The sequence below is a fragment of the Apis dorsata genome, unplaced genomic scaffold, assembly GCF_000469605.1.
Source record: "Apis dorsata unplaced genomic scaffold, Apis dorsata 1.3 scaffold_667, whole genome shotgun sequence".
Lineage (NCBI taxonomy): Eukaryota > Metazoa > Arthropoda > Insecta > Hymenoptera > Apidae > Apis > Apis dorsata.
Genome location: NW_006263852.1, coordinates 389061 through 402507, shown reverse-complemented (window position 1 = coordinate 402507; position 13447 = coordinate 389061). Strand labels below are relative to the sequence as shown.

At 30.5% G+C, this 13447-nt stretch overlaps 1 protein-coding gene across 2 annotated transcripts in view; it reads right to left on the bottom strand.

The window, feature by feature from the left end:
* The window catches only part of LOC102679032 (serine-rich adhesin for platelets-like), a 60266-nt gene that overhangs the window by 15662 nt on the left and 31157 nt on the right, over window positions 1-13447 (bottom strand). For both annotated transcript variants that reach the window (XM_031513562.1, XM_006622190.2), the window contains exons 3-6: window positions 4437-5775; window positions 3692-4356; window positions 3161-3217; window positions 2547-2702 (exon numbers count right to left, since the gene is read on the bottom strand). In XM_031513562.1, the coding sequence (XP_031369422.1) occupies window positions 2547-2702; window positions 3161-3217; window positions 3692-4356; window positions 4437-5775 (2217 nt within the window). The remainder of the gene's footprint in view (window positions 1-2546; window positions 2703-3160; window positions 3218-3691; window positions 4357-4436; window positions 5776-13447) is intronic.

Here is a 13447-nt window from a genome sequence, read left to right as displayed (position 1 = left end):
TTTTTTTTTTTTTTTTTTTGTTTTCCTGAGATTACTTTTTACTAACTGTGAGAGAGGCTATCTATTCGTTCCAGTGTGGGGGAGGAAAAAAAAGAAAAGACATGTATCCAATTCTTCGAGGATGATTCTGAAAAAGCGTCGATCAAGCGATTAGCTGCGGTGAAGAGGTGGCGTAATTATGTTTCGTGGCATGAAAGTACTTTTTCTTTTATTTAAGTTTTTTTTTTTCTATTTCGATATAAGGTTCGTGATATTTTAAGAAAGAGTTAACTTAAATTGAACGATTTAATAATAACGGAAAAATAAAAGAAATTGGATACTTGGTGCTTGCTAGAATTGATCTATATTGCAGCAATCTATATTGTTAATTTTATTTCGTATCTTTGGATGTAACTTTTATTTGAAAACAAAGGAACCTTGCCACAAAAGCAATCTCGTTTTAATTATAAGGCAGAAAATCGTTCATTGTTCGCGTTAGAAATAGAATTTTCCCTTCTCTTTCGTTTCATTTCCTTTCCATTCGTGAAGAATTATTTTTGCTCTTTGTTCTAAAGGATCTATTTTTAAATTTTCAATAGAATTGTCAGAATTAAAAATAAAGAAAAAAAAAACGAAGAGCTTGGATATTTAACTTTTAACGTTTCATAATTAATATAGAACAGTATCCTTGAATTTGTAATTAATCATTGTTTTATTATGTGAAAAACGAATTGAAGAATTTTGTATAAACTTTCGATTCATTTTTACTCGATATCATTTGTTTTTACTCGATCGATATCGAAAAAATAATTTGAAATAAATAAATATATATAGAAAAATAAATAGAAATTAATAATATAAAGATAAATCGAATAATATGAAATATAAAAAGAAACTGACTATTGCGCGAGTAATAGAGTAAATAGAGACTTCCATTAATTTTCGAAACGTTTCGATCTGATATGTCATTTTATAATCTTAATCATTACACATAATAAACACAAGTAACAAAATGTAGCAATAGTTTGAAGTGAAAGTAACGAGTAGACGGAGTTTCGCACATGTACAATTAATATTTCAAATCATTTTTATTGGAACGAATTTTAATTTCCACAATTCGTTTTTTCACGTAAAATAATCTCACTCTGCTCTTGCTCCATCCATCATCAATCATTGTACGATCCACGATCCAATGTAAAATATGGAAGCTTAAACATCGATAAGATAAATATATCTTTCTTTTATATACGTGTTTCGAAGATTCCTTCCAACAAGAAATATCATCAATCGCTATTCTACGATCGAAATCGCCTAATAAATCAGAACGCGTTAGATTATAGGTAGGTTAAACAAACCTTCACTTTCTCCATCGATATTTCAAAGCAATTGGACAAAAACCAAAAACCAGTTTACAAACTGTGCAATAAATGTATCGTATGCCAGATTTCTTGAAATGTGAAATAATTAATTTTCACACATGGAAGAAATCGGAATTTTATCGCATGTGGAAAATATTTTCCATCGATCGAAGTTTCATAAGAGTTTTGGACCTTGAGAGAACTCCACGTCGAGGATTCGTCGTTAAAGGATATCGTTCGATCCAGTCGCGTTTGGAGGTTTCAACGATATCATCGAAGCTGTTGGTAACAATCGTGTATCCCATTAAACAATCCAATTTCTCGAAAATCGTTGGAATCGATTTTTCACCAATCACCATAGAGAAAGCTCTTTCGATTTCTTTTTTTTCTTTGTTAATCACGCATCATTGTCCAGTCTCGATTGGTCGTCAATGATGTTAAAAGCGAACAGATGCAACATCAGCTACGTGATTTGTAGCTTTTTACCTCACCACCAAAATTCAATCGTTTCTCAATATCTACTCCTTAGCGTTGACGAGATTTTTAGTACAGGTTTGTACTTCTGTTCGAAAGAATTGAAAAACTGGAAGAAAAGTGAGAGAAAGAAGAAAGAAAGAAGTCATTTTTTACGTGGTCAATATAACAGATATGTATAATATGTATGGTAAAATATTATTTCTTAAATTACTAAGAATACAAAATAATTTATTATCAGTACAAAAAATATTATGTTAAATTTTATTTGCATAATTATAGTATCAAATTTTAAAAAAGAACTCCATCAAAACTGTTTCTTTTAATTTTGCCTATAATTCAAGAAATAATTAAATGGATCATTGTTACAAGCATGAATTCCAAAAATAATTGCACAAATTCATATTTACAAACGTACAACATCCTTCTAAATTCCAATACTTTCAAAAACAAATAGCGGTATGTATCGAAATAAATGTGTATCCGTATTAAAGTATCAAGCAGAAATAATAGAGAGTAATATTATATCAAAAATCTTCAAAAGCTAATAACAACGAATATAATCAAGCATTTCTATCGAACGATGATCGACGAAACGATGATTGAAAGCCATTAATTCTAAGATTACGAGACAGGTTTGCATTCGTTTCTCCTAAAAGCATAAGAGAAGCTACGCATCGATGGGAAATGAAGAACATGCGATCACGCAATGCAATGATTTGTCTGTACTCTTACGCGTCGCAATCCTGTGCCATTAATCAACGTTAAGGGATTCACGATTAAACTTTCATCCGTCAAAATATTTGCTGAAGCTGCGGTTTCGAGGTCATCAGGCTCGACCGCCATCGAGTTCTTCCTCGAACGCCTGCCATAGTTATTCTTCCGCTGTTCCTACACGAATCGTTTTCGATTTCAAAATGCAAAAATACTGATTCCTCAAAATTACGATAGAGATGGTACCAGTGACTATTTTATGGAATTTTTCCAAGAAAACTTGGATGAAAAAAAAAAAAAAAGGTAAATTGTGTGTTTAGTTATGTATAGCATGCTGATTAATTTTTGTTTAGTGTTAAAAAATATATGGTACATTGTATTTATTATGTCACAGTCAGTTTTTTCCTTTTTTTTTATTTAGTTATTTTACTAGACTTTTGTACCACGTTTAATCTATTTTACAACAGTCAACGTCAACAGTTATAATGTCTATGTATCGTTGTAATAGAAAGCTTGAAGACTGTTGAACTAGAATAGAAGCATAGAAATACATGTTACACCCTATTAATTAAAGATTGAGAGAGAATTTTATTTGGATGCTGTAAGCTGATTTGAAGGGCACTCTGGACTCTTACCTCCAATGGTGTTCTAGAAGTGGTTTTTGGGGCTGGTATTTTCGTGTTGATATTCTTCTGAAATCATACTTATCGATTAGCATGCACTATATTTTTTTAGAATTTTATCAAGACAGATATATATTGATCCTGACTTGAATATAAATCAATTTACACTTTATATTTTCTGTAATAATTTTAAGTGTTTAAAAATATTTGAAAAAGCCTAAAAATATAGAAAAATAAAATTCAGATAAATAAAAGAGGCTTTTGTCTCCATATGAGATCTCTTGCATAATAATTTAAACTATGGGATATTTGAAAAATCATTTGTGATAACATTACTATTTATTAACCTGAAATTTTTAAGAAAATAAAGTTTGAATGATTTCAGAAATTCAAATTTATCTAATAAAATATTTGTTCGTTCAATTTCTATCAATAATTTCTAACAATAATTATTAAACATAAAAAAAAATACCTAAAGTAGCATACATATAGTGATGTATTCCAAATTACATCTATAAAATCGAATTAAGTGATAAAACTTACCAATTGAGACAATTTCGCCTTGAACTCAGGCGGATAATTGTCACTCTCCTCGTCTTCTGCAACCGCCTTGCTGAGTCCAAAGGTTTTATTACCTCTTCTATAACTCTTGGTCGTCGTTTCAGCCATCGTCGAACTCTCCTCCGTCGTTTGCAGCTTCTTGAAGCCTCTTCTAGTGCTGGAACTTTCAGTCGTTACAACGTCGGTGGTCGATTGTTCGTTCGGTGGTATCACTTCGTTCGTTTGTTCCCTTGCCGAGAGTAGACTCGTCCCCGAAGGATTTTCAAAGTTGTTGAGATGAGCTGGACGCCTTCTTAGGGTCCAGCCAGGATTTCCATGCGATTGAGATTCGTTTCTCGAGGATTTCTTCCAATCTGTCGTGTCGTTCAAGAATCCTTCGGGCAAAACTTTCCTACCCCTGAATCCCAATCCGTGATTGAAAAAGTCTTCTTTGCTCTTTCTTCCTTGGCTACCGTTTCTACCTCTTCCTCTACCTCGTCCAGAAGATTCCGTGATTGATGTAGAAGATGTGGAAGATGTTGTTCTTACGGATATTCTTGAACTGGTTGATGTAATTGGTCTTATGGTGGTACCCATTACTTCAGAATCGGTTGTCGTCACGTCGTTGTTAGAAATTGTTGTATCTAATGCAACGGTCGTGGTAACATCTGTTCGAGAGATAGAATTTTGCAATTTTTAGCCGAAAAGATTAAAAAACAAATTTAAACTTTTAAATTTTTACGCTCACCTGCAATTATGGGCGTGGTAATATCCATTCTTGACGTTCTGCCTCTCGATCTTCCTCGCGTATCCTGACCATCTTGTCCATGATTTTCGAATCTTGTAACAGCCTCAGGAATCCTCGATCTTCTCTCCGAATTTCTCTCCCCAGCCACTTTACGTTTCACATCTCGTTCCAAAGAGCTGGCATTCTTATTCTCCAAATTTCTACCCCTGGATCTCGATCTCGTCTCAGTCGTTGAATTCCTCTTGGTATCCGAACCCCTCGATCGATCTCTGGAAATCGTATTCCTCCTGGAACTAACGATCTGCTCGTTACTCTCTGTCGTTGTGGAATCGCTGAACTTGGAAGATCCTCTTCGAGAACCAGATCTTGAGGAGCCAGCAGTCTCAGAGTCGTTCAATCTTCCACGACTTTTCGACCTTTCAGACGATCCTGTCCTTCCATTGGATTTAGACGACTCTTTAACGTCTGATCTTCTCTGAGAAGCTATGCCAAAGATGGTAGTCACGTCAGGAACCGGATTTTGCGTTGTATCGATCGCCAGAGGGATGTCGACTCTGACGCTCTCGGATTCCGATAAGAGAGGATCCGGTCCTCTTCGTTGAATAGAATTATTCTCTTTGGTGTTGATCACCTTTGATCTACCAGATCTGGTACTCTTCTCAATCCTTTCTGTCGTCGATCTACCCCTTTTAAACGAAACTGTGGTAGTTTCATCTTCGAATTTTTTATTGGTGTACCTTCTGGAAGTGGGTATCTGGGTCTTCAGATCCTTCATGGAATAAGTCGTCTGAATCTTCCTTCCGGTTCTGGATCTCGAGGATTCCGTGGTAGCCAGAAACACAGACGGTCCTTTGTTGTCCAATCTTTCAGTGCTACTTGAATTATTCGATTTTCTATTAAACGTTCTTCGAGAAATCCCTTTTGTCGTTCCCATTGTCTGATCATTGTTCTTCAATTTTGCTCCCTCGTTAGCTTCAGAGAAATATCTTTTCCCATTCCTTCTATTAATCGGCGAATCTACGCTTTTAGCGTTCTCTGTTTCCTTTCTGGAGATTCTTCTCGAATCATTTTTAATTTCCGTGGCAGAGACGTCCCTTTCTGTGGTTCTGGTCGTTCTTACGATCGAGTTCTTGGTAGAATCGAATTTTGATTCGAAATCGATCACAGACGGTTGGGTCGATACTTCGTTTGATCTTTCCAAATTGGAAAATCTCTTTGATTGAGCTGATCTTTCTCGAGCTGATCTGGATCTCGATGTTGAGGTCGATGCGGTTGTGGCTTCTTCCAATGATTTGGAATACCTCAACGTTCCACGATTTGTGGTTTTAGGATCGTCGAGCTGAACAAATTGTTAATTTTTTCTTTATTTTTATCAATCGTGATACTTTTGCCTACAAACCGTGTAAAATATATCGTTTTACTACAATTTGAATAAATAATTTTTTATTCCGTTTTATTTATCGTGAAGCAAATTGTGTGAAATCTTGTTACAAATGGATGGGTATTTTCTAATGAATTCGTATTTAATAATTTGACACATTTTCACTTTTTTTTATCTAAATGATCAAATAACAAGATATACACGTTTTCAACAATTTCCAATGTACCATTCGCGTGATTCGACGTGTTCGTTCACTTTACTCTCACTTTATAATTATCTTTCAAAATTATCAAAGCTATAATAATTATGAGCTATAACTAATTATTAATTTTATGCAACGTATCTTTTTGTATATTATATTCATTTTATTATTTATGAGATGTTTATTTAGATTTTAAAAATCGTAAATACGACTTTGATGATTAAATAATTATCAAAAAGTTATTAAGTAACTTATTTAGTTTTGTTTAAACGGATTTTTAAATTATATCGAGAGAAAGGAAGAGAGCATCAAAATGATTTATCATTTATTTTTCAATATAATTAACGTTATAATTAACGTCTATAATTTAAATTTTTTTACTCTCTACTATATAATTTAATTTGCCTAAAACAATTTCTCCTCATCTTATTCAATTTATTTAAATGCAACAACGATACAACGATACGTCATGGCAATTAAATAGCACAAATTACACGTTCAATGACCAATTAATTCGATGTGTCCACATTATTTTAAATAAATTAATTCCCCATTGACGATGTATCCATTCAGAATCAAACAGTTAAACAGCTTTCGATTCGGCTCAGACATTCAAATTTATTCAAATGTATGCTGTGATCATGATCTCCATCATCGTGATTAAACTTCATAACAATTATAGCCAAGATAAAGAAGAGTAAATAATCATCGACTTCAACGTTCGTTAGGATAATATTTCGTTCGTGAAAATTGGCTATTTAATCGGCTATTAATAATCGGTTTTCGAATTATAAGGTAATTTCTTCGAGGATCACAGCTTATAGTGATCCATTATGGCGAATATGGCGATTTTTTTATTTTTCATAATGCTACGACTTCGAGGATAAACGATCTTGCATCAACGTTTCTAATGAAATTGCAATCGATTCTTTTGTAATCCATGTTGTCAAGATAGTATTCCCCATTTGGTAGTCGTCTATTATCGAGAAAGATATAATTAAGAAAAAGAACATCATATTTTCCAACTTTTTTTTCTTTTTTTAAAGTGAAGAAAACTAAGGATTCAAGTTGAGAGTAAAATTCTTGAACGAGTTGCAAGAACTTTGTTGCTCGAGATTTATTTTTCGATAATGAATATTGAAAATGAAAATTTTACTTTGGATGCGACATTTTATCAAAAATATTTTCGATAATTCTCAAATTTTGAAAAAAAACAATTCCTGAAATTGCTTTTGTGAACTTATCTCTGCAACATTTAGCGAGACGCTGTTGATATTATTCTCATTGAAAAAATCTCAACAATTTAATTAAATACAATAATTCTATAAATAAAAGATTAGTTTTTATTTAACATTATCTAAAGGAAGATAGCTGTATTAAATAGGATGAAAATGTGTCTATTAAACGAGAAATACTTTAATTATCAAAGAAAAATACTTGGTTAAAGGTGAACTCCTATGAAGGGATGTAATTAGAGCAAAAATAAATAAAAAAAAAAAAAATCGTGCCATGTAACATTGTGACATTTGCTTTGACGATCCTGTCGTCAATGAAACGAAATTAATATCCTTAATAGGCTAACATGTAATTATAGCATAGCGATTTTCTTTCATATTTATTTTACTTTCATTCCACGATGTTGGTTATATTCTTGAAAATATAATAAAACTTTATTATAACTTATTTATAAGTTATAATAAATCTTTTAGAAGAGAAATAGTTCGTGCAATAAAATTATTAATATATTAAAAAATAGGAAATTCTTTTTTAATAATGAATCTCATTCAAATGAATGCATTTTTAATTTCTATATCTTTGAATTAATTTCCCTCTTTAAAAAATTTTCCGATGTATTTACATAAGAATCAAGGAAATCCTCTCTAACTTTATCATTGATGAGGATAATTCTCGTTTGATTAATTTCAATTAAAGAGAAACTTAATAACTTCTTGTTGTTTCATATTTTGTAATAACTTTTTTAACAAAACACTTGTGACTCTCTGTTTATATAATGCATAATTACTCATAAGAAAAAGTAACGATAGAAAAAGTTTGAAACACTCTGTATATTGATTACACTGTAATACAAAATAAAAAATCGACATTTTTAATTGAAAATATATATGTGAATGGAAAATGCACGAGAAAGAGAAAGAGAAAGAGAAATAGGTAGAACGATTACAGCACCAGGAAGAGACAACAGATTCATGAGAAGAAGTTAAGGTGAAAGCATCGCGGTTAAGGAAGATACAAGAAAATTTACAATACCTATATTTTTTAAATTAGATTCTTGATTGCTTGCTAAGTGTTATAAATTACATTACGAAGTAGTAAATAGTGATAATGATGTATGTAAGTTACGTACAGTAGAATTAAATGTACATCTTCGAAAAGACGCATCAGAATATTGTTAAAATCTGAAAGGTTTCTATCGAATTACAAGAGAAAATATAATATTTCTATTTTAAATTACAAATGTGTTTTTCTCAGATCGATCATCAATTAGAGTAATATTTCCTAAATAATTGCTGTTTTATTATTTATAAAGCTAATACATTTTTTATAATGAAAGTAAGTTCATTCAATTAATTAATGATCTTCAATCAAATATAAATTAAAAAAATTTACATATATTATTCTAAAACTATTTAATTTTATTCACAGTGTATAATTAAATGAACTTCAATTCTTGTTGTATCATTATATATTAATTTACTATGACTACATTTAATCGAATAATAGTGATTACGATAAATTATTCTTGACTCATTGCACTTCATGAAATAAAAAAAGGAATATTGATTTAACGATTATTCGCAAAACTTAGGATTAACATAAATAAGAATAACAAATAAACTTCTGAATCGATAATCATCTATAATGGATAATAAATTAACAAGTCGTCATTAAATCAGGTGAACCAGTGTTCATCTTAAATTATGATTCTATCATGTCCAATTACAATAAATAATAGTTTCGTTTATCGTGCCATTAACTATCTCCAGTCACGAATCAATTAATTAACTGTTTGATCAAAAAAAGAAAAAATGCAAATTTGATGATCTCTATAATTTTCATCGACAGAATTAATACAAGGCTATTTATTCCATCGCTTTATTATATTTATAATGACAATTGAGTTAAACAAAAAAAAAAAATTTCACGAAATAGAATTCTAAAATTATTGTTCATTGCTCGACTATTATTTCCAAGTAGTTGAACATAACATCTCAAATAGTGGCGGTCACTATAATTTTCCATCGCATTGACTTTTTCTATTACAGTCTTTCGACTGTAATAATCGTGACGGTTTGTTCAAATTCTTTAATTTAATTTAATTTAATAATATTCAATTTTGTTCCCCGTTCGTTTTATAAAATCCATCGAATACGATTTAGTGTACGATTAATTAATTAATAAATCGATCTTTGAAACGATAGAATTTTCATTTTATTGCGAAAAAAAATTTTTTTTTTCTTGTGAAAATGAATCAGATGTAAAATATCATATGTTGCAAAATCAAATTTTCTCGGTTATGAAAATTAACGGGATAATATCACATGCTACAATAGAAAGCGAAATTATTACACTTTTGTAATAATCTGATAAAGTCAATACTAATGATGATTATATCGTTATTATGAAATTTTTTAATTATTAATTGATTTAAAAAATGAAAATTCACTGAGAATATTAAAAAAAAAAAAGAAAAAGTTAATTTTGATACGAAGTATGATTTTTCTTGATCAACATCATTCAATCAAAATTAATACGAAATAATTAGAGAATGAACAATATCGCTTCTATCTTCTTTTCTATTTTTTCTCTCTTTCAACATTGATTTCCTAATGCAAAAATCATCTTATATATCCTCTTTTCATCCCCGTCAAATTTTTTTCTATCAAGATCCTTTCAGAAACCAATAGAAAACAAATTGATAATCCCACACCAACCACATCACAGAAACACGCACTAGAACTCATCATACCATTTCACCATAACCACCAGAAAATCCATTTCCTCCCGGCAAAACCACAAGCAAAAACCATCCTCCTGTCGCGTTATAGCGACTGTAAAAAAAAAAAAAAAATTAAAATAAAATCTATCGTTGCGGTGACGCAGATGAACCTTGTGAACACGGGTCAAGAGGCCTTATTTATCTAAGAATTTTTTAAATATTGCAAAGGAAACAGCACGCCTTCGCGTTCCAGTTTCGTTTATCCTTATCCACCGGCAAGACACACGTAGCGTGGAACCGATGCTGAAAGTAAAAGTCGGTGTTTCACGTCACGTTACCTAGTCAACCATGCAGCCGAACTCGAGAGCAGCCTTAAACACGGCTGGCTGAATGCGCAGTTAACTACTGCAAACAGGCGTGCAAAAGTTTCTCAAACTTGGATCGCCTGTTTTTCAACGAGACGATTTTTCTCAGGCCACCTGAGAAATCGATCGAAGAAAGATTCGAAGAAAAGAATGGAAGAATGAAAGATATAAGTCTTTTTTGCAAGTTTAGGAGGAGAGCAAGAGACAACGAGGAAGAGTATCCATCGATCGTTCCTTTCGATCGTGAAAGGTGTTTTCTTGTCTGATAAAAAGAAAAATGGATGCTGATAGAAGTGAAGGCACTTTCGCTACGATACGACGTGATTTTGTTGAAAAGATTATACTTTGGTATATAATCCTTATAAATCCGATAATCCTTTCAAAACTGAACTCTTTAAGTATGGAATAAAGATAGATTTGTGATATAATATAGTAAAATATGGAAAGGGAATAAATAAGATATGGAAAATAAAGATATACATTATAATTAGGGCGAATTTTGAGAAAGATGAAATGATATCGAGTTATTTTTCTTGTGTCACTCTTCTAGAATAATTAATGAAGTATCCTAATATGTTTTGCTAGTGACAGAAAAATAATCTTAAATAAAATTAATCGTTCGATCGTTATACTCGAAAATATTAAATACAAAGGTTAAAGAAATTAGAGATCGTTAAAAATAAAAATAATAATAAAAAAATAAAATAAATGGGTTTGTTACACGAATATTCATTAATTTCTTAAATAAGTAAAATATTAATTTCATGGTCGAGAAATGTTTCGTTATTTACTTCAAACTAATAAAATATAAAATTTATATTCCACGCCTTTTTTACTAAATTTTTAGAATATCTAGATGATACAATGATATATTTCAAAATGATATTTTCCACTAGTGTCCTACTAAATATATTCTTTCGCTTCAAACAACTAATCAAAATAGTTTTTCACTTGTTTAACATAAAAAGAGAAACTTTGCCCGAATACGACCTCGATTTTAATACTGCACAACGACGTGCAATGAAAATATAACGAGTTGACAGCATAATTCATAATAATTCAAAATTTTCACGTCAACTTTCTTTATCTTAATAGAAAATCAAGTATTAAAACGAAATCAAAATTTCACAGAATTTTCCACTTCTATTTTGTATAACTAAACCGAACTATCATCCACTCTTTAAACATAAATCATCTAACTATTCCTCGAGAACGGATCCTGAGAACTATTAATTACATTTTCACAATCTACCATTAGTAACAGAGATTCTAACGTATCACCCTCGAGGTAAAGTATTTATCCCAGAATCTTCTCGATCTTCAACAGCTAAATGATACTTGAGATTTCGTAATGTTGAACAGATGAAGTTAAAAAAACCGTATAGAAAAATTAACTGTATGAATAATACTACGAATATTATATCTCCACGTCGAAATTACGTCTGTACTCGACTTCGAAACAAAGTCGAATGACGATTTCCTCTATTCGATGTAAACAGAACGGTGATTAAATCTTTATAATGTTGATATACAAATTCGTGGAAAGAGCGTGTTTAGAACGAAACGTTTAGAGAACGTTCTTCTGTAAATATTTTTCGATTGAAATTGGTTGGAATATATTATTATATTATATGAAAAATCATCAAGTATCTGCACTTTTTTAATGCATGCATTACATTCACCTCGATTTCGAGACAAAGAATCGTGTTCCGATTTCCAAGGTTAAAATTATTGCGAAATCTTTTATCATTTTTACCTTTTTTTTTCTTTTTTTTTTTAATCTTTTTAGATCTCGTGCCTTAGATTGATTTGCATTGATTCGATCTTTGCTCGGATTAATACGAAAAATCAGATAACATCGGGTTGTTTTTTAAATCTTTACGTACAATAAAATTGGCAATTGATTATTTCGAAATGAAAATCGTAGTAATTTTTGTTAAATATTAATTTAACAAAAGCGAAAAATTTTTTTATATCCGAAAGGAAAATTATATTTCATTTTCTAAGACATATTTATCTAAGACATATTATTTTTTTCTTATTTCAGATATGGAGAATTTAAATAAATTAGAGTTGGAATAATTATTTGAAGAATTTTAATCTACGATTTCTTTTTTATAATTAATATAATCTAATATATCTCGAAATAAAATTACAAATAAAATGATACAAAATTATTTTTTTATGCCAATCTTCCAAAAAATATTTCAACCATATGTTTCAATTTTTTCCATGAATGTACGTATTCAATTACATTTTCATAATATAGTGAGAAAAAAAAATTGGTAACAAATAATCTTGAATTTTTCCTTTCGAACGAAGATTGCACGAAGATACTTGCAACACGAATACCTCCTGTATGCAATTACAAATTGCTTGTTTATTTGCGTAATTGGAAGACATGGAATCAAGATTTTTGCTTGTTAAAAAAATCTTCTTGTTCAAACTCCCATCATTGGTAATTACGAATTGCGTCCCCTTTGATTATACAAGCATGCAATGTGTAACAGTAACACGAAATGGCAAAATACAATTGGATTGGCACGATATTCCAACGATTAGATGAAAATGTAAGCTATAAGGCTCTGGTGCGAAAGATTCGTGTTAGATTTCTGTGTTCAATTAAACACACACGGTAGTGAAGTAATATTGTTACGTTAACAGGGCAGATATAATTTATTCCTGATAGACGAAATAATAGATTCGATAAATATGTTGCACAAGCCGGTTAATGGATTTTACAGTGAGAGTTGAGGCATTAACATGAAAAGTGAAGAAATATTCTAGTTTCTAAAGAAAATTTTTTATATAAATTTTTCTGGAAGAGAATTGTGCAAAACAAGGTCGAGCTTGTGAATATTTTTAATAGTTGTTTTCAATCAAATTCAATTTGATTGATTAACTTTGATATACAATATTTTATATTAAATTCTTAACAAAATTAAATTATTGTTATATCATTTCCTTAAAAATATTTGTTCTAATATATTTAATCATTCTGATTAAAAATTTTATACAGAATAATTTCATTTTTTCACTTATATATTGAAAAATAAATCCCAAATCAATTCTTTGTCAACGAATAAACTTGAACTTTAATCATAA